This window comes from Catharus ustulatus, chromosome 3, assembly GCF_009819885.2.
Source record: "Catharus ustulatus isolate bCatUst1 chromosome 3, bCatUst1.pri.v2, whole genome shotgun sequence".
In the NCBI taxonomy this organism is placed as follows: Eukaryota; Metazoa; Chordata; class Aves; order Passeriformes; family Turdidae; genus Catharus; species Catharus ustulatus.
The window spans coordinates 7,953,700-7,979,524 of record NC_046223.1 but is presented as its reverse complement, the minus strand read 5'-3'; the positions used below and the strand labels follow the sequence as shown (position 1 = coordinate 7,979,524).

General features: G+C 44.0%; 1 protein-coding gene across 1 annotated transcript; it reads left to right on the top strand.

The window, feature by feature from the left end:
• Positions 1-11,877: 11,877 nt before the first annotated feature.
• On the top strand, positions 11,878-25,473 carry LOC116994459 (D-beta-hydroxybutyrate dehydrogenase, mitochondrial-like). Its single transcript, XM_033056172.1, has 4 exons — positions 11,878-12,223; positions 18,897-19,049; positions 21,772-21,902; positions 24,369-25,473. Exons 1-4 carry the CDS (start codon positions 11,893-11,895, stop codon positions 24,714-24,716), a joined length of 963 nt encoding a protein of 320 aa, XP_032912063.1. The 5' UTR covers positions 11,878-11,892; the 3' UTR covers positions 24,717-25,473.
• Positions 25,474-25,825: the final 352 nt, after the last annotated feature.

Genomic DNA, 25,825 nt, shown 5'->3' with positions numbered 1-25,825 from the left:
AATGTTTCTCCTTCCCTTTAGGTACACGGTTGGGTTTTTATCTTGGCAGAGTCCGAAGTGTCCATGTTGCTCACGCCCAGCAAAATGTGTCAGGAGAGAGGTACTCACTGGATTAGTGGATAACCTCGTTGGATAATGAAGGATGTGTAGGCATAGGTCTATTCTGCAAGATATAGCTGAGAAGCTTTCCGTTTCAATTCTGGTGACAAGACAGGCAGAACAGAGGGCTATGTAACTCTTCCTGGGAAAATGCATCACCCGGATGGTTTTGACAGAAGCAAAACCTCATCAGGTTTCCTTTCAGTGTTTACTGTGGTGAAAGGAGAAGACGATTTGCTTTTGGTAGAGCAAAAGTGCACCAGGACACAAGGGGTGAAGAAGAGCCTGCAGAACATCAGGCTTGTTTGGGCAGTGCACTGGCACACCAGTCTCGTGCTCTGCGACTTCATTCTTTGCCCATTATATCCTGCTGTGCTTTCAATCTGTCAGAGGTGATTGGTCCTCTGCTTTTCACACAGTAAGCACTCTGGTAGCAGTGAAACGCTCTGATGTTTTACTCCTGCTGAAACCCCTCTGGGTGATGCATTTTCCCACTAAGCATTACATAACCCTGTGTTCTGCCTCTCTTGTTGACTGACTCGAAACAGAAAGCTCTTCGGCTATGTCTCGCAGAAAAGACCAACGCCTGCAGATCCTTCTTTATCCCATCTCCTTTCCCAGATGGCGTTGCTCTCTTGAATGTCTTGGGCATAGAACGACTAATCCAGCAAGTAGTCCTCTCCTGCCACCTTTCGATGAACGGGAGCAACACGGACACTTTGGACTCTGCCCATAAAAGCTCAGAAGTGTACATAAAGGGGAGGCGAAAGCATGTGCAGCTCATGGTATTTCTCTGCATTAGATGTGCTGAGAAGTAGCAAAGTTGAATGTCATGGCTGGGCATCTGTTCTCGCTGGATCGCATAAAGCCAAGAATTAAGTGGCAGTGCACCGGGCTTGTGTGAGCAGCCCACCAAACAGCAAAAATGCAGTAAAAGCTCTCTCAAAACAGGAGTCAGTTGAAAATGCTCTTGCTGCTAGGAAAAGTAGTGCACAGGGGTTGAATATCTCTGCACATTGTGATCACCTTCTTCTTATACCTTCATTGTTGCAGAGTTTTGGAACTGAGAAGGCATTCTTCAAGTATGTGTTCTCCAAACAGCACTGAAACAGTGAAAGCACACTGCCTTTCTGTACCGTCTTTCTCACACAGGTATGCCATCTACATTTTTCACTCTGGCAGCTCAGTTGCCAACTTTCAGCAGCTGTTGACCTAGAAGAAGCTCTGGAAGTAAAAGCCAGTGCAGGGCAGCATCTTCTGCTTTGCCTGCATAAGTGCCATCCAGCACGCCAAAGTCATGGTGACTTCTCTTTCTGCAGGGTATGTACAAACGGGTTCTCAGCATCTAGGATTCTAATGGGAAGCCCAGTTTTTTCCACAGAAGGCTAGAACAGGAATACATATCAGAAATCTATCTTGCATGGAACTGCCCTCTACCATTTGCCACTTACAGCCAGTATGCTGTGCACACCAGCCTTGTGCTTTACTGCTCTGTTCTTCGGACATTATATCCCAGTGCACTTTCATTCTCCCAAGTGGTGAATGGTCTTCTGTTCTTCGCACAGCAAAGACTCTGGTGGCTGTGAAACGCTCCTAAGTTTTGCTTCTGTCAAAACCTCTCCGCATTATGCATATTCGCTGTAAGAGCTACATAGCCCTGGGTTCTTCTTCTCTGGTCAACTGAATTGAAAGGTAATCTTCTCAATAACATCTCGCACAAAGAATAGAGTCAGGAGAGCTTCACGCCCACACCCGCTTCTCTGCGGTGTCACTTTTTGTCGTCTGTAATTCAAGGAGATATTGAAGAACTTCAAGGTCATTTAAGGTTTTGCTGGGCACAGCCGGAAACACTCAAGCAGGAGTACTCGGCATTCTCAGGAACATACGGACACACTCCAGAACACGGAGACACATGTGGGCACACTTGACCAAACTCAGGCAATCTCTGGCAAACTCACACACACTCGGGAACACTCAAATACACTCGGGCACACTCAACAGCACTCACGCACATTTGGGAACACTCGGGCACATTCGAACACACTGAGACGCACTCAGGCGAAATGAGATACAGTCAGATACACTCAAGCATACTGAGGCACACTCAGGCACACTAGGAAACACTCAGGCACACTCAGACTTGGGCACATTTGGCCAAACTCCAGCACTCGTGTGCATATTCACATGTGCCGGGGCAACATCAAATACATTGGGAATTTTCCACAACACGCACATACATCCAGGAACACTCGGGCACACCCAAAAAAACTCGGGCACACTCGACAACACTCACACATATTCGGGAACATTCAGGTACACTTGGGCCATGCACACTCGGATTCAGGTACACACATGGCCGTGTTCGCACACACAGAGGATGTATTTGACAACACTGGGACGCATTCGATAACACTTGAGCACATTCGGAAGCTCTCGAACACACTCTGACACACCCGGGCAAAATCAGACACACACTGGCACACTCTACCAAACTCTGGCATTCCAGGGCACACTCGCATTCGCACAACACTGAGTGTTGTCGAGTGTGCCCGCTGAATTTCAGTGTGCCCCAGTAGGTGCGTGCATGTCCGAGTGTATTTGAGTGTGTCCAAGCGTGTGTGTTGTTGAGTGTGCCCGAACGTATTTGAGTGTGCCTGAGCGTTCCCAAACTGTTTTGGAGTTTGTCAATGTGTGCGCGCATGTGTGAGAATGTGTGTGAGTGTGCCCGAGTGTGCCCGAATGTTCCTGTATATGTGTGAGTGTTGAGAGTGTCCCCGAGTGTATGTGAGTGTGCCTGAGAGTGCCCAAGTGTATTTGAGTGTTCCCCAGTCTGTGTGAGTGTTGGCAAGTGTGCTCGTGTGTATTTGAGTGTGCCTGCATGTATTTGAGTGTGCTCGAGAGTTCCTGAGTTTGGACGAGTGTGCCCGAGTGTGCCTGATTTTGCTCGTTTGTGTCAGAGTGTGCCGGAGTATTCCTGAATGTTTGTGAGTGTTGTCAGGTGTGGAGAACACATGCTTTAACTTGTGGAAATTTCCTTGTAACTCACATTTAAGGGCAGGTCCATATAGCTCTCACTCAGCGAAATGTGGCAGGAGAGAGAAGCACTCTCTGAATTGGTTGCTCTTTGTCCAAGGAACTCAAAACAACACAACATTTTGGGCCACGGGTTGGAGATGTGAGGAACGTGACTTTGTTCCTGCACATTTAGCTGTGTGAGATGTTTCCCTAGATCTTCAGTACTTTGAAACTCTAGTGTGGTACTTCAAACTGAGAAGCATTGTGCAGAGAGAGCAGTGACCTGCCAGAACTGTGTAGGTTGCAAAAGAAAAAGGACCTGCCCTTAAATGTGAGTCACAAACAAGTTTCCACAAGTTAAAGCATGTGTTCTCCACACCTGACAACACTCACACAACAAGTGGGAACACTCAGGCACACATGAACACACTCAGACACACTCGTCCAAACTCAGAAACACTTGGGCAAAATCAGGCACACTCAGGCACACTCGTCCAAACTCAGGAACTCTCGAGCACACTCGCACAAAATCAGACACACTCGACAACACTCACATGCACTCAGGCACACTCAACAACACACACAGCTGGACACACTTGAACACACTCAAATACACTCAGGCACACACACACACACTAGGCCACACTCAAATTCAATGGGAACACTCGACAACACTCAGTGTTTCATGAATGCGAGTGTGCCCTAGAATGCCAGAGTTTGGTAGAGTGCGCCCGCGTGTGTCTGATTTTGCCCAGGTGTGTCTGAGTGTGTTCGAGAGCGTTTGAATGTGCTCGAGTATTATCGAATGCGTCCCAGTGCTTCCTATTCCTCTTCAAGCCTTCTGTGGAAAAAAAGTGGGAGTGGGGGGTGGCGCAGAACTGGATTGTGTCAACCAGGAAGCAGAACTGCTCAGGGTGTCGCAGTATCGGGTTGTGTCCACCAGGGGGCAGCAGTGCCCGGTAGTTCCTGTCACGACCGGAGCAACACCAATGGGCTCTGCACAAAAGGAAGCTGGTTCCAGGTGGAAACCCCATCACAGAACTGGGATGCTCTGTGGCATATTGTCTGAATTGGAGTAAATTCGTGTTCCCTGATTGTCTGGCACCTTTGGAAATCTGCCAAAATTAAAAATGAAATGCAGTACCTCCAGAGGAAGGCAATGACCAAAATCAACGTGCAAATGTTATCATTAAAACCTTAAACCCAAAGTTTCAAATACAAAGGCTTAAAGTTATGCTTTGAACCCCCTGTGAGGAGTATTAAAAATGACCCAGTTTAGAGTGCTGTCAGGAAGCTTTGAACATTCCCTGTGCTGCTCCAAAGCATATCCCTTACATTTGGGGGTCCATTCAAAAGTGGCATTTGCAAGATGGCAAGAAACACCCTGGCAAAATTCCTTTAGAATTTAAAATACATCTCTTTTCACTTTCCCAGCATTAACAAGAGCACTTCTATACCTTCAAGTCTTCTATACCTTCAGGCATCTGCATGAAGAAATGAAGGCTAGATGCACAGATGCTGCAAGCCAAAGGAGAAGACAAGCTTCACTCAGGAGCAGGGTGACATTTCAGAACATTATGCTTGGGAAGGTGCCAGTCCAAATGATCTGTAAACTGCCTGGGCTGGAAAAGTGAGCCCCCCTATTTCTCTAATGGTGCAATTGCAATTTCTTAACAGTAATGCAAATTTTAGGGGAGGCAAAAATCCCAAGTCAGGGAAATTGTTCAGCTCATGGTATAGGAAAAGATCAGCTGCCAAAAAATGGGTCCTGTACATTCTCATAAAAGTAGGACTGTATGAGAAGGCATTGAACAATAACTTTTCCATCATGTTATCCTCAAAGACCTGTCCCTGCCAGCCATGTACTCCCCCTCTGAACCCAGAACCTGGCTGTCTGTGCTGTCCCAGTACAGGGCCAAGGAGGTAACTTCATGCAGTTGTTCAGAGGTGTCAGCTTCTGGCAGCTGGAGATGGAACTGTGTCAGAAAAACCAAGCCTTCTTTTCTGTGGGCTTTACAGGAGGAAACCAGACCTATTGATCAATTCCTTTTGCATAATGTAAGTGAGGTTTGGGACCAGATGCAGGTGGGTGAGTTCTGTCTTGAGTCCCTCTCCGTGGGTCTCAAATTACATCAGGCAGCTTAGCAGCAAATTTCAGTGTCTCTGTTTCTTCTATTCAAACCTCTCTGCTGTCTGTGATATGGCTCTTCTTGCACTCCTCCAACTCTAAAATGGAGTTGGCTTTTGACTTCTATTTTTAAAAGCTTTATTTGACTTCTTTTTTTAAAAAATGAAAACCTTCACATATTTCCATCCTTTGGGTTTTTTTGGTTTGGTTTGAGTTTTTTTTTGAAGGGGCATCAGGGTCTGCAGGTATTATTCTTGTCCTGCACACAGGACAACTCACACTTGTAAATAAGGAAACCAGGCTTCTCTGTCACATTAATCTCTGATTTGATCTGTTCTCTGAGACCACTTCTCCTACACTTCCTTACTCATCCTTGTGCCCTCACTACCAGCTGATACACTGCTAAGGAAAGGCAAATGATACTCAGTACAAAACTGCTGAGTAATTTCCACAGAACTGTTTCCAGTAGAAATTGGTGTCCTGGTTTCTTCTCCAGCCTGGACCAACTGGCAAATGATGTGCCACCTTCTGGGCTGTCCTTGAACACAAGGGCAACAGGCATGTCAACCCAGTCTCTGATTTATATCCTTAGCTAGAGAGGGATGACAGTAAAATTATTCACACCTTGCCCTGTACCAGCATTTTGCAGGATGACAGACCTGGGTGCTTTTCCAGCAGACTCCTGTCTGTTCTGGTCATCACCTTAAAGCACAGTAGTGGTACCACAGAGCAGGGGAGATGCTGCTTCATGCTAAGAGAAAGAGTAGCACCCTCCTGTACTCAGGTATATTTATTGCACTGCAAACGCATAACTCTTTCACTGTTTATCAGCACGAAGTGTTTTTTGACCATCAGTCTCCTGGGTCTCTTTCATTGCATCCCTGTGTTTTTAGGGATGGAACTGTTCCTCTATTCCTCTAAACCATCCCAGCCTGTCTGGTTTCTCTGCGGTATTTCCTGCTTGTCAGTGTGTCTCACCTGCTTCCTGCCCGTTGGATCCTGCACTGCAGGTGAGGGCTGGCACATCCCCTAGGCATTATCCGAATCCCCAAATCTGGCGCAGAGGGTGCAGCCCGGGGCTGCAGGGAAGAGGCCTCTTCTGCCTGAATAGGGGAGCGGGAAGGTGTTCAGGACAATCCTCTTTTCCTGCAGGTTTCTCCCGCACACGCTGCCACCTCGTGGCCATCGAGTGGCACATGCGTTTTCCTGGAAACAGCAACTCCCAAGAGCAAAGAACTCTTTACTGACAATATTCTGTATTGATATTCCAAGGAAACCACAACCCATCAAGTCCCTGGCTTAGAAAAATTGTAGAAGTATAGAGATGATAAAGTTGTTCAGCTTCTAACATGGTTGGTGGGACAGGTTTTCCCTAAAAATAAGAGCTCTAACAGGCAAATCTATAGATCCCATGGTGGAATATTAGTGAGTAACAGCAAGATTGGCACATTTCTTACTCAAAAGCTACACCCCTGCTGCCTATGTCACTGTAGGAGCTCCTTGTGTGAGTCAGATTTCACATCTCACATCTCTTGCATGGTGGGAATCTGCAGTCAAATCAATATAAATATGTCCTCTACTTTTTCAGGCATTTCACAGCATTAATCAAAACTACTGAAAGTTAATTCTGGGAAGATTTGGGGTGGGATATTTAAGGCCTGTGTAGACTTCTTTTAAAATCTGCTAATTCTTATGCTGGATCAGTTTATTATCATTGAACTGATTTTGTATTTACTCTGACACCACTGGGATTTCCCAATAGTATGACAGTGTAAGGGCTTTTCATCATATGGGAAGAGCCCCTGTGTTCAAACACATGCTGTTTCTCAAACAAAATTAACTTTTAACCAGAGCTAAATCCTAATTTCATGACGATGTGCCCCTTTTACAGTAATGCTCAAGTTCGAAACAGTTTACCTGATGAATCCGCATCTGCAACGTGTGCCTAAGGTGAAAATATGAGTTGGAGGAGACAATTTTGATTTCAGCACTTTCCAAATCTGGTCACCAGGAAGAAAAGGACACTTAATCTCTCCTGATCCTTATCCTCCACCTCCAACTGAAGTTCTCAGTTTGTTGTGCTGAGATAACCCTTCCATGACGGAAGTGGGTATTAGTCTGTGTAAAGAAACAGCCCGAGCATTTTCACTCTCTTGGGATCATTTTGCAGTAGCATTTGGAAGTCAGAATCATTCCACATTTGTCTTTCAAGTCAGAAATGAGATACAACAGTGTTTATTTTTTGTTTGTTTCTGGAATGTGTTATTTGGTAGGTATAGGGTGTCTTTTCACTTTCCACATTGCCCCTGCATAAGGATACTCCAGGTGACCTATCTGTCCCTGAGGCAGGGGTGTTCCAGTTGAAAAAGGATTAGGCATTTCAGGTTAGCGAAGATGGTGAATTTTCGTGCTTCTTGAAGAATTTTCTTTCCATCTCTCTCTCTTGCTTTGTTACTACTCCAGTACTGCCAAAAAGGACTTAATCCTAGGGATTTACTAAAATAACTTCTGACAAATGGAAGACTTAATCTCTGGAATACTCTGGACACTGTATGCAGTGACAAGTAGTTGAAAATGTCTCATACATAGAGATATTCCTGCCTTGCCTTTAAAATAGAAGCCATCTCCCTTTGTTTGACACACTGAGCAATACATCCTAAATCTGTTTTGTCAACTGAGTCCAGGGTTTTTAAAAATATGCAGCAAGACTTTAATACAGTTCATCATGTTCTACAGAACCAGATACCCTGCTTAGTCCTCAAAGGCTCGATATTCCCCATGCACAGCCCACATGCAACTGCTCCTGTCTAATTCCAAGGAATGACAGCCTCCCATTGACACCTTTGCTTTGACACAGCAGAGCCTTCTCTGCCTGAATCCTGAAGTAGGACACGCAGCTCACCAGCTCTAAAAACTGCAAGCCTTTAGGTTCAAACTGTCTTTGGTTGTTTAACTGCACCAAATCCCCATATTTTGATTTTCTTCCTGGAAAGCTGCTTTTTTGAGTCCTGAAATGCTTGCCTGCAGATGCAAATTCAATGTCAGCTTTTTGGATAGTTGCAGCAAGCAGTGTCATTTGTGTGTTAGTATTAGAAGTAGGAACTTAGTTTGCTGAACTTCCAGATGGGTTGGGCAAGATGAATTTTATGGGTTTTTTTCTGTTGGATAAGCATAATTTTCACCAGCATCAAAAGGTCCCAGCAGGCTGCTATGCTGTTTACTGTACAATAGCAAGAGGAATGCTACATGGTCTGGGGGCTAAGCTGACAAGACACAATGGATGGCAAAGAGAAGTCAACATCTGTTGAGAATTGTGCAATACAGCCAGCTCCTACGGGTCAGAAATCCTGATCCTGCACCCGGAAAATCATGAGAGTTCCAAAAGCATTAGAATGCTGAAAAAGGGGCCTGTATTATTTTTTTTCTTGGTTATTTGGAGCTTTGAGGAGGCACTCTGTCATATTCTCAGCATTTTTCTGAAGATGTGACCAAGAGGTGCTCTGCACCAAAGGTGATTAATGTGAAACCAAGAATGGCTCTGCAGTCACCTCAAAAGACAACAGAGTTTCATCTTTGCTTCAGAATACAATAAAAATAATGACTTGCACATGATGCTGGAGAGTTGAGCCTGTAAGAAAGACATCAAAGATCATTACTCCTCCAACACACTGTTGAGAGTAGGCACCACTGAGCATGGCAGATGGCAAATTTTGAGACAGCTCCAGTTTGCAATAAGGCTGGCAGGAGGGGTAGAGGGCTGAGGGAACAGGAACAAGAGAATGGGTAAAATGAGCAAAGGTGAGTAGATATGAGAATACAGAAAAATGTAAGATGATTAAGAGGAGAGAAAAGCTACACTGTCCCCTCCCTTCCCTTTTAGCTTGATTTCTGCTGGAGCTAGGCTGGACAATTATTTAAATGCTCCACAGCAAGCTCTGCTACTCACAGCCACTGAGCCTCTGCTCAGGAACGAGGTAAAAAGGAGATCTGCCTTCCCTGAAATCAAACTGGCAGTCCCAGGGTGCAGTAGAGGAATCCAGCCCATCACAGCTCTCCTTTATCCTGGTCCTTTACAGAAACTCGACAGTTCTTAAGAATAGCAGTTTGTGTTTTGAGGGTAGGGACAACATGGCAACACAAAGCCAAAAAAGATATTATAATGCCTTTCCAAAACAACTTGATATTTCACACTGTAAAATTTAGTGGGTGAAACGAATAAAGCTTTAAGCTTTGAAGCAAAAGCTTCAGAGGTTGCTGTTCCCAGAAATGCTAGGAAGAGTTGAAGATCCCTTGGCATATTCTGGGAGCAGAATTGTCCAGATCCCCATCAGTATCAGTCTCTAAGTGTTTTCCACTTCCTCATCCACTTCCAAGCCTTTACTCAGATTTGCTACAAGTAAACTGCAACTAACTGGAATTGCATAAGAGGTAGAACAGATTAAGATAGAGATAAAACCTTTCTTTTTTAAAATTAAGTCCTAAAGATGGGAAGGATTTCAGAAACTAGGTAAAGCAGAGTCACAAATTCAAAATACACATTATCATGCAAGCATGTGTATGCGTGTTTCCACATACGTGTTATATATTTGAGTTAGGAACAGAATACTATAAACCAGAGGAAAATCATTACAATAAATAAACAAATTTTACTGCAAATGTGCTGCATTGTGGACCTAAGTGGTCTCATTACCTGGACTAGGTAGTCAGAAGTTGTTTTTAAGTGTGAAGGACATAATTGTAATCCGTAACTTTCAGCCTGAATGATTCTGTTGCTCTGACAACATGTTGCTCCTGTTCTCAGATGGGAGTGTGTTACATTTGTATACCTCCTTTTTAACGCCTTTAGAACCTTTTTCTGGAACAGAGACAGCATAAAATTCAGAGGTTAGTTTGGTCACCTCTTAGTCTTCAAGAGAATGGTTTTGTCACTGCCTTACGTTATGTGATCCTTATGTTATTAACAGGACACAAAAGCTGAGAGAGACTGGCAGACATGGATGAGAGTTAAGTAGGAGGCAGGCAGGAGGAGAATTTGGAATCCCTCCCTGTCTTTTTATGCCAGAGAGAACCAGACAGGGAAGATGGCTGGAGGACAGGCTGCTATCAGCTCTCATGATTTTGAGGGCTGCATAATTATTTTATTAATGTAAAGTTTTGTGACTCATGTAGTCACAGAAGACTGAGTGATCTTTTGAAGGTTGAAAAGGGGCAGCATCTCCCAGTGTGATGGAACGTGATCTCAAACAAATCCTACTGAGGACCAATATCTGGGTATCTCCTTTGGGGTTTACCATCAAATGTCCTACTTTGTCTCCTTGCACCAAAACATAACCTGCTTCCCCAAGCCACTTGAGGCTTTGAGTCCTATTATGCAATGCCTATGGAGAGTTGAGCAGTGCAGAAGAGAGGGAGAGTACTGAACAATTTAAAGCTGAAATAAACCTAGATAGATGTGCAGCCAATGAACGTAAAAACAGAGGAATGCCTTGGCCCCTGGAAAAGCAAATTAAACAATAATTTTTCCTTTAGACATAATTAAAAACTCTATGCCAGTGCAAAGGTGTCCCCAAGCAAACACAAAACACAGCTGGCTGTAGGAACCTCACAATTTCTGGAGACTCCTGGACAGCAGGGCAACACCAGTTCAGAAACCCATCTGCCACAACCAGATACAGGTTGTTCACTAAATATAAACAGGGCTGACTACAGAGCCACAGGGATGTAGTTTAAGGAAATATTTGGAACCTTCTCTGTATGTGTTAAGACCTGCTGCTTCCTCTGCTGTTGTGTATATGTCAGTGAATGACTGCCTCCTTTGTATTTTTCACAAGCCAACTTTAAATCACAATTAATAAAGGCATCTGGTTCTTTAAATCATTTCAATTTACTCAGAGGAGGTAGATATGACATAATATTGCTTTCACTGGGTGCTTGGAGAGTTGCTCAGATAAAAGAAAGGGTTGAGAAAACACTGCCTAATCCCATTTCTCCTGTAATTGCAGCTCTCGGAGATCTTCTTTTCAGCAAAGTGGAACTGTCACTTTAGCCTACAAGAAACAGACGCTGTCCTTCACCATGGGGCACCCTCGAGATAACAGTCATAGACCTAAGCCATAAAAAACCCTCATCAATTTAATACTGCAACGTAATATATAAGATACAGCAACTATATAATAATAACACATCTATTTCAGAAATCCCCAGCTGACCGATCTATAAACACTCATGGCTGCTTTCATTTATGCCCTGACGGGACGGCATAAACTCAGCTGAGCAGGGAAGCTGAACCGTCCATACCGCTGGAACTCGGCATAACCCAGCTCCCTTTCTCCGGCACAGCTCCAGCTGACCACGGCATGATGCTTCCAGTCTGAGCTTTCTTGTTGAAAGGAAAAGTGGGGGGATAGCTGGGTGGCGAGAAACCCCTAGCAACCCCGAGCTTCACCAGCTCGGCGGGGCCAGGGAGCGGCCGGATCGCGATCCCGGGCTCCCGGTGCGCCCGCGCGGCGGGGCGGTGCCTGCGGGCGGCCGCTGCTCCGGGGAGGGGATGCGGGGCGGGAGGGGATGCGGGGCGGGCGGGGAGGGTGCTAACCGCGGGTTTCTGTTCCTTCCTCGCTGCCGGACAGCGCGGCTGTGGCTGCGCGGGCGGGATGTGGGCAGCGGCCCCTGTGCTGCTCCTGCTCCTTCTCCTGCTGCTGCTGCCGCTGGCGCGGCGCGGGGCGGCGCGGCTGGAGCCGGCCGGGCGGGCCGTGCTCATCACGGGCTGCGACAGCGGCTTCGGGCACCTGCTGGCGCTCCGCCTCCACCGCCTCGGCTTCACGGTGTTCGCGGGCTGCCTGTGCCCCAGCGGGGACGGGGCGCGGCGGCTGCAGCGGGAGGCGGGAGGCGCCGGCCGGCTGCGCGTCCTGCGACTCGATGTGACCCGCGCCCGCGATGTGCGCGCCGCCAAAGAGCTGGTGCTCAGCCACCTGCCCGAGCGAGGTGAGCCCCGAAGGGAGGGAGGGACGAGGATCGGCTGCCGGCAGCGTGAGGCAGCGGCGGACGTGGAGTCGCCAGGACGGCGGCTCGGTTCGCCCGGGACTGCTGAGAGGGTCAGCTGGAGTGTCACAGTGCGAGGGTAGCAAGCGCCGTCACTCATGGGCTAAGTGTGGTTACCGCTATTGGTAATGACAACAGGATTTTGTTAAAAATCCCCTGGCGCGTACACGGACTGCCCGAAGGTGCCGACAGTGCACTGCTCAGTGCACCTTGGGGCAGCTTCACCTTTCCACCGGGGTGGAAGCCCCTCTGCAGGTACCCAATAGAAGAAAATGGCAGGGAAAGCGCAGAACAACTGTGCAAACATTGGAGGGATGGGAATGGGTGCTTTTCTGGGCATGACTTGTGAAAGAGAATAATAAGTACAAGAAATGCAGCGAGAGCAGCTGCCGTGCCCTACCAAAGATTCTTGAGCCACTTGAGATTTATCAAGCTAGTCCCTGCAGAGGTTACTGAAAGGGAAATGTGTCAATTATACACTCTCCAGGTATAGGGGAATGGATAGACTGAGCTCCAGAATAATTGCAGACAACCTAAATCCTGGGTTGTCCCTTCAGCACATGTGACACAGCGCAGGTGATGGGGCCACAGTTACCTCCTTTCCAACTGGGACTGCAGGGTGAGAATTACCCAGTGTAATTCTGGGATGCACTTGGTGCACAGCAGATTCCCTCCTAAATCACAGACAAACACTTCCTGCTCATACAGGAAGTCAAGAATGAGGCGCACAGAGAGATAATGCAATGCAAGGCGTCTGCCTGACTGCCTCATTAGCTTGTTGGGAAGGGCATGGAATGAGAAGTGGAAGAAGAAAAAGCCAAGACATTGCTCATTAAACACATGTATTTATGGTTGATCTTGACCTTATCTTATTAAGAGGAAGAGCCTTCTTCTCTCAAGCCTTTCTCAACCTACAGATGAACACAAATGTCTCCCAAAAGCCCTTAAAGGCTCCATGGGGACCAGGTCACTTGGAACTCTGAGTTTCGCATAGTTTATCCTGCAATTCTGACAGCTTATGCTGGCCTGCACTGGTCATGCTCACACTACCATGTAGACCCTGGAGTCCAGAGAAATAGATATGTTGTTTTCCTTGGTATTTTACCTTTATAAAAATAGTTTCAATTTCACGATTAAATAGGAGTTTAGCTCTCATACTAACCAATTTATTTGTGAAATATAGGAATTGTAGATTTTTTAATATTTGGGTCAAAGATTGTGTTTAATTAATTTCTTTTTCATTAGGACAGAGAATTCTGAACCATTTGTAACTGAATTTATGTTCTGAAAGTACCTAGAAGTTAAGGAAAGTATGTGACTACACAGAACATGTTACCTGCTACCCAAAAGGTGGGCAGTGGAGCATGTGTCTCAATGTCCCACCAGTTAAACAACCCTCAGTGGCGAAACCTTACGGCATTCTCCCTGGTGGATCACAGACAGCAACATCCATGGTCTACAGCAGAGTTCTGACCAAAGTGGAAACCAAATGCAGCTCAGATATTTGTAACAGGGAGAGCAAAGAGTGGCTGGTGAGTCCAGTAGACTGTTGTAAATAAGCATTGGATAGATAAAAAGTCTGCTTTTGGTTTTGCACAAACAATTCCAACTGATTTAGGAATCCAGTGGCTGAAGTTTATAGATCATGTGTCATGTTGTTTAAAAGCTGTGAAAAGGTCCACCCTCTAAGTAGCTGCTGGCAGTGTTCTGTATGTCCTGGCTAGCTTGTAAGTACTGTGGGAGAGTTTTCTCTGCTTCTCCCTCCCTCAGAACACGAGAATTCTGTTCAGCAATTCCCTGTAGAAACTAAGAAGAGCAACCTGTCCCTGAGAAGCACTATGTATTGCTTAGGGATTTTTCCCTCCTTTTTTGCCATTTTAACTATAATCAGGTATGAAAGATTTGTACATCATATTGGTGTGCTGGACTTCTAAATTATGGTCACCAAAACATTCCTGTCTCATTGCAAAAAGTCACTTAAATAATCCCAGGCCTAATAGTAAGTGTGCAAAGGCCACAGATTCCAAATGAAACCTCAGAAGCTGGACCAAAATGAAGAGAAAGCAGATAAATGATGATTGGTTTTTTTTACGCCTGCATTTAAATAGTTCAGAGTAAAGATTAAACATTCTTTATTATTACAGTATCATTCTTTCCATGAAATATGCAACTCAGACAAGTAGGGCTTTTTGGCACATATGCTGTCTTTTAAATCACCTTAATCTGCCTTTTTCCTGGGCCCAGGATAAGTAGACTTACAAAAGACTGAAAGAGACTTTCTACATTAAGTAGCCTATTCAGTAAAAAATATACGCAAAAATGTGTAAAATATCAGAATAAAATCAGAATATCAGGAATAAAATACAGTTCTCCTTACACCTTCTAGTTATGCTGTAACCATAACTAGCCCAAGCTCCTCATTATCGTCTCTCTCTCTGTTATACAAGAGTAGAAATCCAAAGCCAATATGAAGTAGACCTGGAGTTCAGAGCATGATGATTTACAATTCTGTTAGGCTCTACAGAAAACCTCAGAATTTTTCTCATTTCTTCTGTTTCAAATCAGAATTTCTCTTCATTTTCTTAGCTGCTGTGAGTGGGTGACATTAGCTAGCTGGAAAGGAGGGATATTAGTTTTAGCCCCACTTCCTATTCAAAGGTTATTAAGTCCTCTCTTACACTTAATTACGATTTTGTATTCATGGAATTCACCCATGGTACAGTATTTTAGACCAGATTCCCTAAAGAAATAGATTATCCTTACTATGGAGAGAATTTCATCATAATATTCCAAGCAAAGGACGGTGACTCATGAATGGATGCAAATATAACTCAGGAATCCCATCTGGCCTGTACTGCCACAGACAGATTGTTCCCCCTTCTCATTTTTCTAAAGGAACAAGACAAATCACACTTTCCTTCCTTTGGCTACTTTCCTTTAGTATTGGTCTGGAATCTATCAGGAAAGAGCCTGTCATTCTCGTATGGGCTCAGGCTTAGAGGAGAAACTCCAAAGATCACTGATCCCAAGAATCCCTGTTGAAATTCAGAGTGTGGCAGAATTCAGGTATTATCTGAGTGTTGGCACCAACATAGAAACAAAATGATTTTCAAAAGGTTTTGCAAACCTGCAGCTGGATTAACTTTAACAGGAAGAGGACTTTTAAGAGTTTCTGGAAAAAATATCAGGTATATTTTGGGCCTAACTAAGGACTTTGGAGATGTGCCTTTTGGTCACCATGTTGTGAAGTAGAAATTATTAGGGAGCTCGTGTGCTCTCCAGAGAGCCTCACTAATCTTAAGTTTGGTTTCCTAATGTGATTCTTAGATCCATGGCTTTTAATCTTTGATGTCAGGATCCATTTTCCCAACACAGAGATCAGTGAAAATTTCTGTCACATCCAGTCCTGCTTTCCAGTTGTTTTTTCCCCCTGCCTGCTGCAGCATAGTCTGACACCTCTCTGTATAAACTGTGTTTGGACTGAGTTCTGTTTTGACAGTCTGACACACCAAGCATCAGCTGCTTTTTCCAAATGTGTCTCTGCATGGACACAGGAAATGGCAGCGTCACTCTCTTTCAGCTGTTCAATTCTTGTGCCTTGTCCTTCAGGATTTCCATCTGTATTTCCTAGACTACCTGAGCTGCATTTGGCTAAGAAAATAGAAAATTTACAATATGTTTTGAATGCACATTTATAGCATTTGTTTTTACCACAAACATTTCGGGAAAGAAAGACCAAAGCAGATTCGAGTACCCTGAATACAGAGCTGGGCAGGTTGTTTCTCAGGAAGTAGGAAATATTCTGAGAAAGTGGCAGAAGGGAATAATGAACTGCTTGTTATTTGGGTAGAATTTTGTGAATTGATTCAGTTAAACAAAGTGGCAGGAAACATTCTGAAAAATATCAGAACATTTCCCATTTGGGAAGTGTTCTAAGAAACAATGTGTTTACCTTGAGGGCAAACAGTGTTTTGAGCTGACCAGGTGCAAAGTGTCTTTTTATGTTTGACCAAATCTCTTTAGAAAGTCTGTTTTAGTTTAATTCAGGCCAATTTTTCTCCTCATGGCTTTTGATTTGGCCACTACACTGAAGAAAGGAGCCATTATTTTGTGAGCTCTCTTGATACACACAGGCTGGCTTCACCAGCAGCCATCTGGATGCTTCGAAGCACATGAGGCAAATGGCTGGAGAGAAAACTTAAGCCTTGCAACCTAAATTCTGAGTTTCACAGTTTAGAGGAAGAGGAAGAAAATCAATTGTCTAAAGATTAATAGCTGTATTTCTGAAGGCCTAATGAAATCAGGGGCATGAGGAGCATGTGTTCTTGCTGTGCTGCACAGGGTGCAATGGCAGAAGCAAAATGACTTTTTAAAATTAGAAATGGCAAAGCCGAAAAGATCAGGATGCAGCTTTTGCAGTGATGCCAGGCTTTAGTTTAGATTGTGTTAGAGTTAGGTTATATAAAAATAACCCTGACTACAGAAACCTCCAGCTTTGAGCAGAAGCAGATGGAGTGTGCAGCCACTCAGCCCTTCTGCAGATCGGGTCATGTGCAAGTACAAAAATATTGATAGTTGGCTTCTGCAGAGGGCTCTCTAAGCCATTGATTTGGAAGAATTCTATAGCGAGGTAAATCCCAGTGGGGCTGGGTTCCATTTTGAGGTGGAGAAATAAAGCCAGAGAATGATAGAAAGATGGAAAAATAGGAGAGTAGCAGGGGGAAGAAAGAAATCAAGGATGCTCAATTCCATGGCTAATTTTGAAGTTCGTTTCCTCTCCCCTGTCTGCGAACATTTGGGGCCATGGATAAGAAATGAGTCCATTACTAGAGCAGCAGTCTGTCTGGAACTGAAGTTGTAAGAGAGGTGCAGTGTCAAGGATTGCTGGGTGACAGGCTGATGAATAGTGATTGATTCTCTTTGGAGGACAGAGCTATCCAAAATCTATGTGGGAAATACCTGATTTTGAGTGTTTTGCCCTGCAAATGAGACATTCACTAAAATAAATCAGTTTCTTTCTCTGTTTAAATACCAATTTAATTATGTAATACAAGTAGTGTATATATATGTTAGAAAAGCTTACAGAGTTCTGCTTTACAAACTAATTAAAAAAATTTTCTGTTTCATCTTTAACTACTGTTCTGGATGAAATCTGATATTGGCAGTTCTTGGCAGGGCTCTGGAAGGACCCATGAGAAATTGGTATTTCAAGATACCATGAAATTAATGCAGTAGTTTTATCAGAGAAGATCAGAAAGAAAATTATGCAGCCCAAAGGTTTCTGCAGTGCCTTGACTAAGGTTGATCAAAAGTCTCCTGAAAATAACTCTGCTGCCACAGGTACAGGAGGCTACAGCTGGGTCAACATCACCCCTGCCCCAAACTCACGTGTTCTGAAGAAGAGAGGCACTAAAATCTGCTCTGCTTCCCCAGAAACCCAGGCTTGGAGGTCCTGTAGAAGGCATAATAGAACAATTATTTGCCTTGGACACCTACAAGGATTCTTTAGAAGAAATGTGTGAGCAAAATTGTCAGGGCTGGCAGAACTTAGCTGCTAATTCAGCTGTTTCAGTGCCAGTCAAGCTGCACTGGTACTCCTTAGTTACACTGCTGGTCACTCTCAAGATGCTGTCAGTCAGGAGTGAAGGACGGGAACAGAAATGTTTTCAAAAGCACTTTGTCACTCCCTGCTTTGCTGTACAGGCAAGAACAAGTCAGCAGGGCTTAATCAGCCCTTAGGCAGCATGTCAGCTCCAGCCTGTGGGTGCTCCCTACTCCAACACAGCATTTCCACAGCTGAGGCTGTTAGCACTGCACAGGAGACCTGCTGTGGCTTTCAGCTGAAGGGCTTCAGCTTCCTGTCACTGAGCTCTGTCAGAACAAGCTTTGCTGCCAGTGTTTCTGCTTGTAAACACTGAAATCTTTGTGTGTCAGAGGGTGGGCTCCTTAGCACAAAAATCTGTCATTGCGTGGTCAAAAGTACAGAATTTAAAAAATACTGTAGCCACTGACTTTGCTTGATTACTTTACCCAGTGTTGCAGCCATATACCTGATTGTGGCTGATTTCAGAAGGAATCAGAGCTCAATTCTTGGAAAAAGATGCAAGACTTAGGCTCTTAAATTAGTCAGGCACTTTGAAAATAGTACCCCTTAGCCTTTAGACTGCTTAATATAATTTTCACAAAGCTGCTCATAGCACACAGTGGGATTAAAGTAATTAAATTTCAGGGTACACCACATTGGCAGGGACACATAGGCTTCCAGATCATGTTATTAATAAAAATCTTAAGACAACTATAGAGTGAGTGATTATTAAATAGTACTGAGACTTCTAGGCAAGGTGTCCCTGATCATGGAAGGAAGGGCGGCTAGAACTGCATGATCTTTAAGGGCTTTTCCAACCCAAACTATTCTATGATTCTGTTTAGTCCACATTATGAACACAATGGATTTCCTTCATTAAACAAAATATGCCTGCACTTTTAAGTAGAAAAGACAAAAATGTTGCACAACTATACAGTTTTTTGCAAGAGTCTGAATCAGTGGTGTTGCTTGTTATCTAACAGTGGTTGCTTTGCAGTTAAAGATGCTTGCTGAGTCATTTCTCTTCCATAGGTTTCTGGGGCCTTGTCAATAATGCAGGAATATCAACATTTGGTGAGACTGGGTGGCTGCCTATGGAGACATATGAAAAATTTGCAGATGTGAATCTCCTTGGGAGCATCAGGACAACTCTGGCGTTTCTTCCCCTTCTAAGGAAATACAAGGGTAATGCTAATCCACTGTTATTTAGAGTTGTAGAATAATTAGCTTACTATAATCCGAGTAATGTACCATCTATAAAAGAGGCTTTAATTGTCTTTCATTGAACTGAAATGACAGCCTCCTTCTGTGTGGCCTGAAAGAGCAACTTGATCCTGAAAAGAGGGTGAAGTCATAAGGGGAAAAATATCCTCAAAGATTTTGTTTTTGCAGTATATAGAAAAAAAAAAAGTGTTTATAAATAAGGATTTCTCTCAGTGTTTGACTGAAAAAAGAGAGGAAGGATGTTTACCATAGATCATTAAGCCCAGGCAAGCCTTTTTAACTACTGGCAGTCAGAAAACACAAAGATCCATGAAACTGCTTAATTTTATTATTTAGGCTTTACAATTTTACTTTTTGGCAATTAGGAGAGGAGGAATGACCCTACAGAGGTGAACTAGAGAAAATCCAGCTTCCAGTTCCAGCTCTGTGGAGCCTCTGTGACCTTGGGCAGGAAACTTCCAAGTATGTAGAAGTGCATGGGTATCCAGTGGGATAAATGCATTTGCATGAACCTTCCTACATGACGGCTTTATCCTTCTTTCTGAGAAGGAATGGTTCAATAGCCCTGTGCAGCATGGCAGCATGTCTTGGGTGCTTTGCAGTTTGTTCCCTGCCTCTCTCCATCTGTGTTTGGGGAAGAAGATCTCCTCTTCCTTGTCTATTCTGGCTCTTCAGGGTGAGGATTTGTGCTCTGTGTGCAGCATCAAGCACAGGAAGGGGTAGGTTTCACCTGGAAACCCCAGGTGTCACTGCTACACAAACAGTTCGTAAGATAAAAGCATCCCTTTTTTGAGGCTATTTTGCTTCTTTCTGCTTGGCTACCTTTGGTTGATGATGGTTCGGACACAAGAAGAAAGAAATCTTTAAATACTGCGAGCTGAATGTGTTTTTGTGGAAGAAGGTTCTATTGTATGTACCCAGTGAGTGTGTTATGCGGCCGCTACACAGGGAGACATCTCTTTTCCCTGTCATGTCCTGCTTACTGCTGAAACTCTGTGGTGCTGATCCACCAGAAGCATTTCTCTGGCCCCATGAATTGCACAGGGTTACTTTGAAGCGAAGGGGAGTAATGGTGCACGTGATATTAAGCACATTCATAAACTGTTAGAAGGTTTCGATCTGGATGGCTGCACACATACCTTAGCTCAAAGGAGCATTTTGTATTTCAGGGCTGTCAATGTTTCCTTGATTAACTCCTGCACTTAATTTTCAAGTACCTTCATGTAGGAGGAAAGAAGGCCAAGGCACTCTAGGAAGAATACTAGGAAGATTTCCTGTTGCTTTCTTTGTGGAAACAGCCAGAACTATAGCTATAGCTTATGTGTTTGGGGGCAGGAAATGACCTGTCCAAATGAAAAACTTGAATTACAGACATGGGAACATTCTCCTGGGGAAGATGGGTTTCAGTTCCCTTAGGCACAAAGAGAAGTTAAATGATCTGTCCCACATCCTGGGTGTGTACCCCAGACCACTCAACTACTGGACAGAGGAGGCAGAGGTCATCCAACCCATGGCTTACTGCACCTATCCCAAGAAACACTTCGAAATTATTAATACAATTATTAATACATGTAAAAGGAGGTAATACCCTCCAGCCTAGGACTTAAACATCCTACCCTGAGAGGAACATTTCCCCACATCTTTTCCAGCTGGCCAGGCCAGCTGATAGAGCCTCTTTATCAGCAAGCTGGTAATTATTTTCCTCTTACTGTGTGTAAGATTTATTTGGGATGCTGTAAAGGAAGGCAGAGAACCTAATTCAAAATGACCGATTTCATTACATTCCCACGATACCTTTTGATATCCCCCAGCCCTATTACATTTCGTGGGATCTGGGGCCCAGATGTTATCTGCATCCGTGGCAGCCGCAGGAGTGCAGCTGGGTTCTCTGGATTGTCAGTGACAAGACCATCTTCTCCCTCACCTCTGGTATTTGTATATCCACACTCAGACATTCCTTACCCCATGGTAGGACTATGTGACAGAAGTTTACAGGGAGTCAATGGAAATGAACTGCACTCCAGTGCCTCAAATGAAGAATCTCTGCTATTTTAGGCATACCTGGACTCAGCAGGAGTTAGAAAGGAGGGAAAAGCAGCACAGATCAGGGAAACTGTTGTAAGGTTTTGTAAACCTGCACACATTTGGCAAGTCACCTTTCCTCAGTGAAGCTTAGCACTGTACAGTCTGTCTTGGACTTAATTTGCACAGTTATAAAACCACATCTCAGTGCAGAGACATCATCAGCACAGAAAAAACTGATATTAGTAACCATATATCTACCACAGGGAAAATCACCCCCCTCTTCTCTGCAGTCCTTCTCTTACTAGCGCAGTCTCTTACTACTGCTTTTCAGTCTTTAGGCTACTGCTTTGTTTCCAGCTTTTTCATCCTATCTCAGGCTCAGAAGGAATAAGCAGCACACTGAGAATGTGTTACATTTTGTCTAGTCCAACATCTGTCACTAGGTGGAAGATTTTTGTGTGAAGTTTTCTGCTTAACAGAACTGAGTGCCCTTCTGTGCTGGGACTGCACACTGACACTGCCCAGTTTTGGGATAGTGTGCAGTAAAACAGTCTCCTACTAAACACCACATTCTTTGCAGCTCAGAAAACTGAGATGAATTGATTGCATGTTAAAGACTGAGAATGAAGTTACGTTATTTGTACTGTTTTCTTTCTAGGACGTATTGTTTTCATGTCCAGCATCATTGCCTACTTTACTCTGGGAAATGGCATTTATTCTATGACCAAGGCAGCTATTGAAAAATTTTGTGATGCTTTAAGACTGGAAATGAAGAAGTTTGGTGTGCAGGTAAGTGATGGAAAGCAGGTAAGTGATGGAATGAGTTATGCGAAACAAATAACAGATAAAAGGTCAGAACTGCATCCATGGGTGCAGCTTTCTTTTGGAAAGGGGTGGTTTCTCTGTGGCTAATCAGTCAGCTGGAAATTACTGGGAACAGCAGTCCTGGGTGCTGTTTTTGGTTCTGAGAAGCTGGTGGGTAACAGGTCTGTGTGTCAGCACTGAAACTTCCACCCTTTCTCCACATCCTTTGCAGTGGAGAAGCTTCTTGACACAGCCTGCCTGAGCTCCCAAGAGCAGTGAGGAACCCAAATGTTTGCTGGGTGGCTACAAAGAGCCCAGACACTGAGTGCTGTGCAGCCAGAGGAGGCCTGTCACTTGCCTGAGGGGTTATTTCTCTCTCTTACAGAACTAACTCCTTGCTTTTTGTGAGAACAGCTACTCTACAAGAGGCAGCATTGTCCAGAGTAATGATGTTTTTATTCTCTTAACCTAAGAGGCTGTAAGAGTGCTCTTAGTGCCCTAAGCAACTCTAATAGTCAAACCTGAAGCTTAGATCACTAAGTAGCTTCACTAGGCTTCTTCCTTGGAGTTACTCTGCTGCTGAAACACTTTTCTCAAACACTCAAAGTCTTCTCTGGCAGCTTTGCACTGGCATACTGTTTATGCACACAGATTTACAGCATTGTTCATAAGCTTTGTGCTGGAAAATATTACAGCTATGCATCTATTAGCTATCCCTGTCTGATAAATATGAAGGGCTGTAAAATGCAAGTGACTTTACATCCTAATACCACACAGCATGAGGAGGATTTCTGCTGATTAGCTGAGGATAATCTCAAATGCATGGAAGGGCTTAGTTTAACAGGTTAGCTACTCTGGCTGTTTTGGGATTTTTCCTGTTCCCCCTCTGCAGCAGTCCCAGCACATAACTGAGTGAGCAAGGCTGACAAACTTTTTTGGAGTATCTTTGAGAGGTATTTTTCTGTTTCTCACTGTATGCAAGATGCTGGCTGGCATTTGCCTGAGAACCTACCCTGTGGAGAGCCTACAAAATACATGTTTCCTTTTTCCTGTGCTCCCTTGCACTGCTCTGTTGTCCTCTCTGTCCTGTCAGGAGAAATCTGCACAGAGGTGGCAAGGAGCAGATGGAGCTGTGGATCGATCCCACTGAATTCTGGCCAGGCAAGCTGACAGTGCAGGAAACAGTGTGTGTCTTCCAGTAGAAAGGCTACAGAAAATGTGGGAAGGGCAAAAACCATCTCTCCTTCTCTCCAAGCCAACTCCAAAAAAAGAAAAAAAGAAGCTTTCAGAACCCCTTTGTTAGCAATAAATGTGGGAAGTTTACTATTGGCATTAGTTTGGCTGATACCAAATACTTTTCTAAATAGCACCAGAGAGGAAGGCTCCTGAGGATACTGTGTGACAAACCTGCTTGAGGCAGCACAAAGCTGTTCCAGCTGTGCACACCATCCCTCTGCTGGAGTTTTCTGCATCCCTTCCTTCTCCCTGTGCCTAGGACCTGCATCCCAATCCTCAAGAGCAGTGAATCCATCACCAGGCAGGCACTGACACAGGTGGGCTGGGTGGCTGAGTGAGGACATCAGGGTTTTAAATCAACACAGACTTCACAGAGAATGCCTGTCAGATCCCTGAGTCTCTGACACAACTCAGCATGGGTTTTCCTCACCTTGTGTTGCAGACTGTAGAAATCAGGTCAGTTAAATGCCACGGAGCTTTTAATGTTGCATATCTACAAATAGTTTGAACAAGGCTGCTGCTAACTGAGGATCAGCATGTGTGCTGTGAGTGCTTAGCCTGCTCCAAAATTCCCTGGAATACTCAGAAGGGAGCAGAACAGCAGCAACACACAAAGAAAACGTGGAGCAGCAAAGGACTTGTGTGCTTTTCATTTAAATCCATGTGCATAAATCTACAGAAATTTGCTAATCGCTTCAGTGAGAGGCTGACTTTTGGTCCCCCTGTTCTTTGCTGACAAGACCTAGTTTACTTTTAATTACACCTACTTGGGGAAAACAGCAATTCTTTCCCCAGGACCTGATAATTTTCTTTAATATCTCCTTTTGTCCCAAATTGGGTCAAAAAAATTATCAATTGCAAGGTTCTCCAATCAAAGTCATACTGAAAGGCTTTGTCTCAGTATTGTCAAAACGTTTACACCGTTAAGCATTCCACAGAAATCCAAGATGTTCTGTTGCATTCTGTGAGGGTGTGCTGAATAGTCAAAACAAGAACATCAAAGAGCGAAATGAGGAAGTCAAAATAAAGCACCTCTCCAATCTTAAATATTTCCCAGGAATATATTTGATTTCAGTCAAGTTTCCAGGGTTAAAATTTCAACAAAGCGGCATTTTCTGGCTGTAGAGAGCTTTTGATGTGTATTAGTGACTATAGTGTTTAATTGAATTCACAATGACTGATTGCACCTTGCTAAGTTTTACATCTTGCTTTCAGGTCTGTATTATCCAGCCAGGAAATTATGCACGCTCTACAAAAATTCAGCCACCACTCAGTGCTGAAGAGATCTGGAGTGAATTGAGTGAAGAGGAAAAGGCTGTTTACAACAAGGAGTACATTCAAGAGCGGGCCAACTTTTTCAACAGTATCCTCAGTGAGGGAAGCACTAATGGCGGTGAGGTTGTAGATGCTATGGTGGATGCTCTGACATCTCCTGCACCCAAGGCACGTTACATGGTGGCAAAGCTGAAGGAGAAGGCCCTAGTGTTTGTGTGTGCTTTGTTCCCAACTGTTGTGATGGATTCTGTTCTGTCTTATGCTCTGAGCAAAGTAAAACTTGCATAGCCTTCAGGGGTGCTATTCACCGACTCAGGTGAGGCGATTTATAAAATGTGAAAGAGCTGAATTGAATACAAACTTTGGAGAGTCTCCCTAGTCAGAACTGTCACTGATTCCTAGGGAAAAACATATAGGACCCTGTGTAAAATTAAATAATTTAAGTAACTTTATCGCTGCTGTTTAGAGAAAACCCATTTACTTAAGCTGCTTTAGTTATTGCCTGGAAAATGGAATACATCTTTTTCTAAAGCAATAGCAGGTTATTGTGTTACAGACGTGATGCAGACAAAATGGAGCACGTGGTACAGGGCAGCTGTGTGACCTGAAATCATTGCAGCAGAGATGAAAATCCCTTAGCTGTAGAAACCTGAGTAGCCAGTTATGTAGGGGCGATAGGAAGAGGTTAATGGAAAAGTCACAGAAATGAGCATTGGACCTTGAAATACTTTGAATGGCTGTAGTAAGTTAGGAAGTCTTGAAGCTCTGAGCAACCTGGTTTAGTGAAAGGTGTCCCTGCCCACAACAGAGGGGCTGGAATTTCATGATCTTTAAGGTCCTTTCCAACCCAAACCATTCTATGATTCTGTGAATAATAAAGCTGTAATATGAAAATATTGTTTTGGCTAACTACAATTCAGTCCTTTTTCAGGGGTTCTGGGTAAATCTGTAACAAAGCCAATATATCACAGGCTTTGGAAAACAAATTACATATTCCAGTTATAAACGAGTATTTAATCCTAAATAAACTCTGTCTTTTATCTAATGTCTGGATTAAGCAATGTGTTGTGAAATGTAGTGAGAGAGCTAAACACCAAGGAGACCTCAGTGTACCTGGAGCTCAGAAAGAACATATTGAGGCTTGGCTGCTATTGTAAGAAATAAGGTCTTGTCCTAGTTTGGAGGATAGGTGTCTGCTAAGAAAGGCAGGAGCCTCTCTTTGAAATGGAGAATGTAAACCCCCCTCCCTCCAAATTATTATAACTTTGAAATCAAGGGGCTCTCAGACAAAGATATGGGAATTAGGAATAACAGTTCTTTACTAGAAAAATTAAAATAGAAATACAGTACTACAAAGAACAAACTCCAAACCCTGACAAAGTCAGAGTACAACCTGA

What these genes read in the sequence shown, in the direction of transcription:
- LOC116994459 (XM_033056172.1), top strand. Translation starts at nt 11,893, where the DNA reads ATGTGGGCAGCGGCCCCTGTGCTGCTCCTGCTCCTTCTCCTGCTGCTG. An exon ending in CAGCCACCTGCCCGAGCGAG is followed by an intron (nt 12,224 to 18,896) that starts GTGAGCCCCGAA and finishes TCTCTTCCATAG; the next exon opens with GTTTCTGGGGCCTTGTCAAT. An exon ending in TGAAGAAGTTTGGTGTGCAG is followed by an intron (nt 21,903 to 24,368) that starts GTAAGTGATGGA and finishes TCTTGCTTTCAG; the next exon opens with GTCTGTATTATCCAGCCAGG.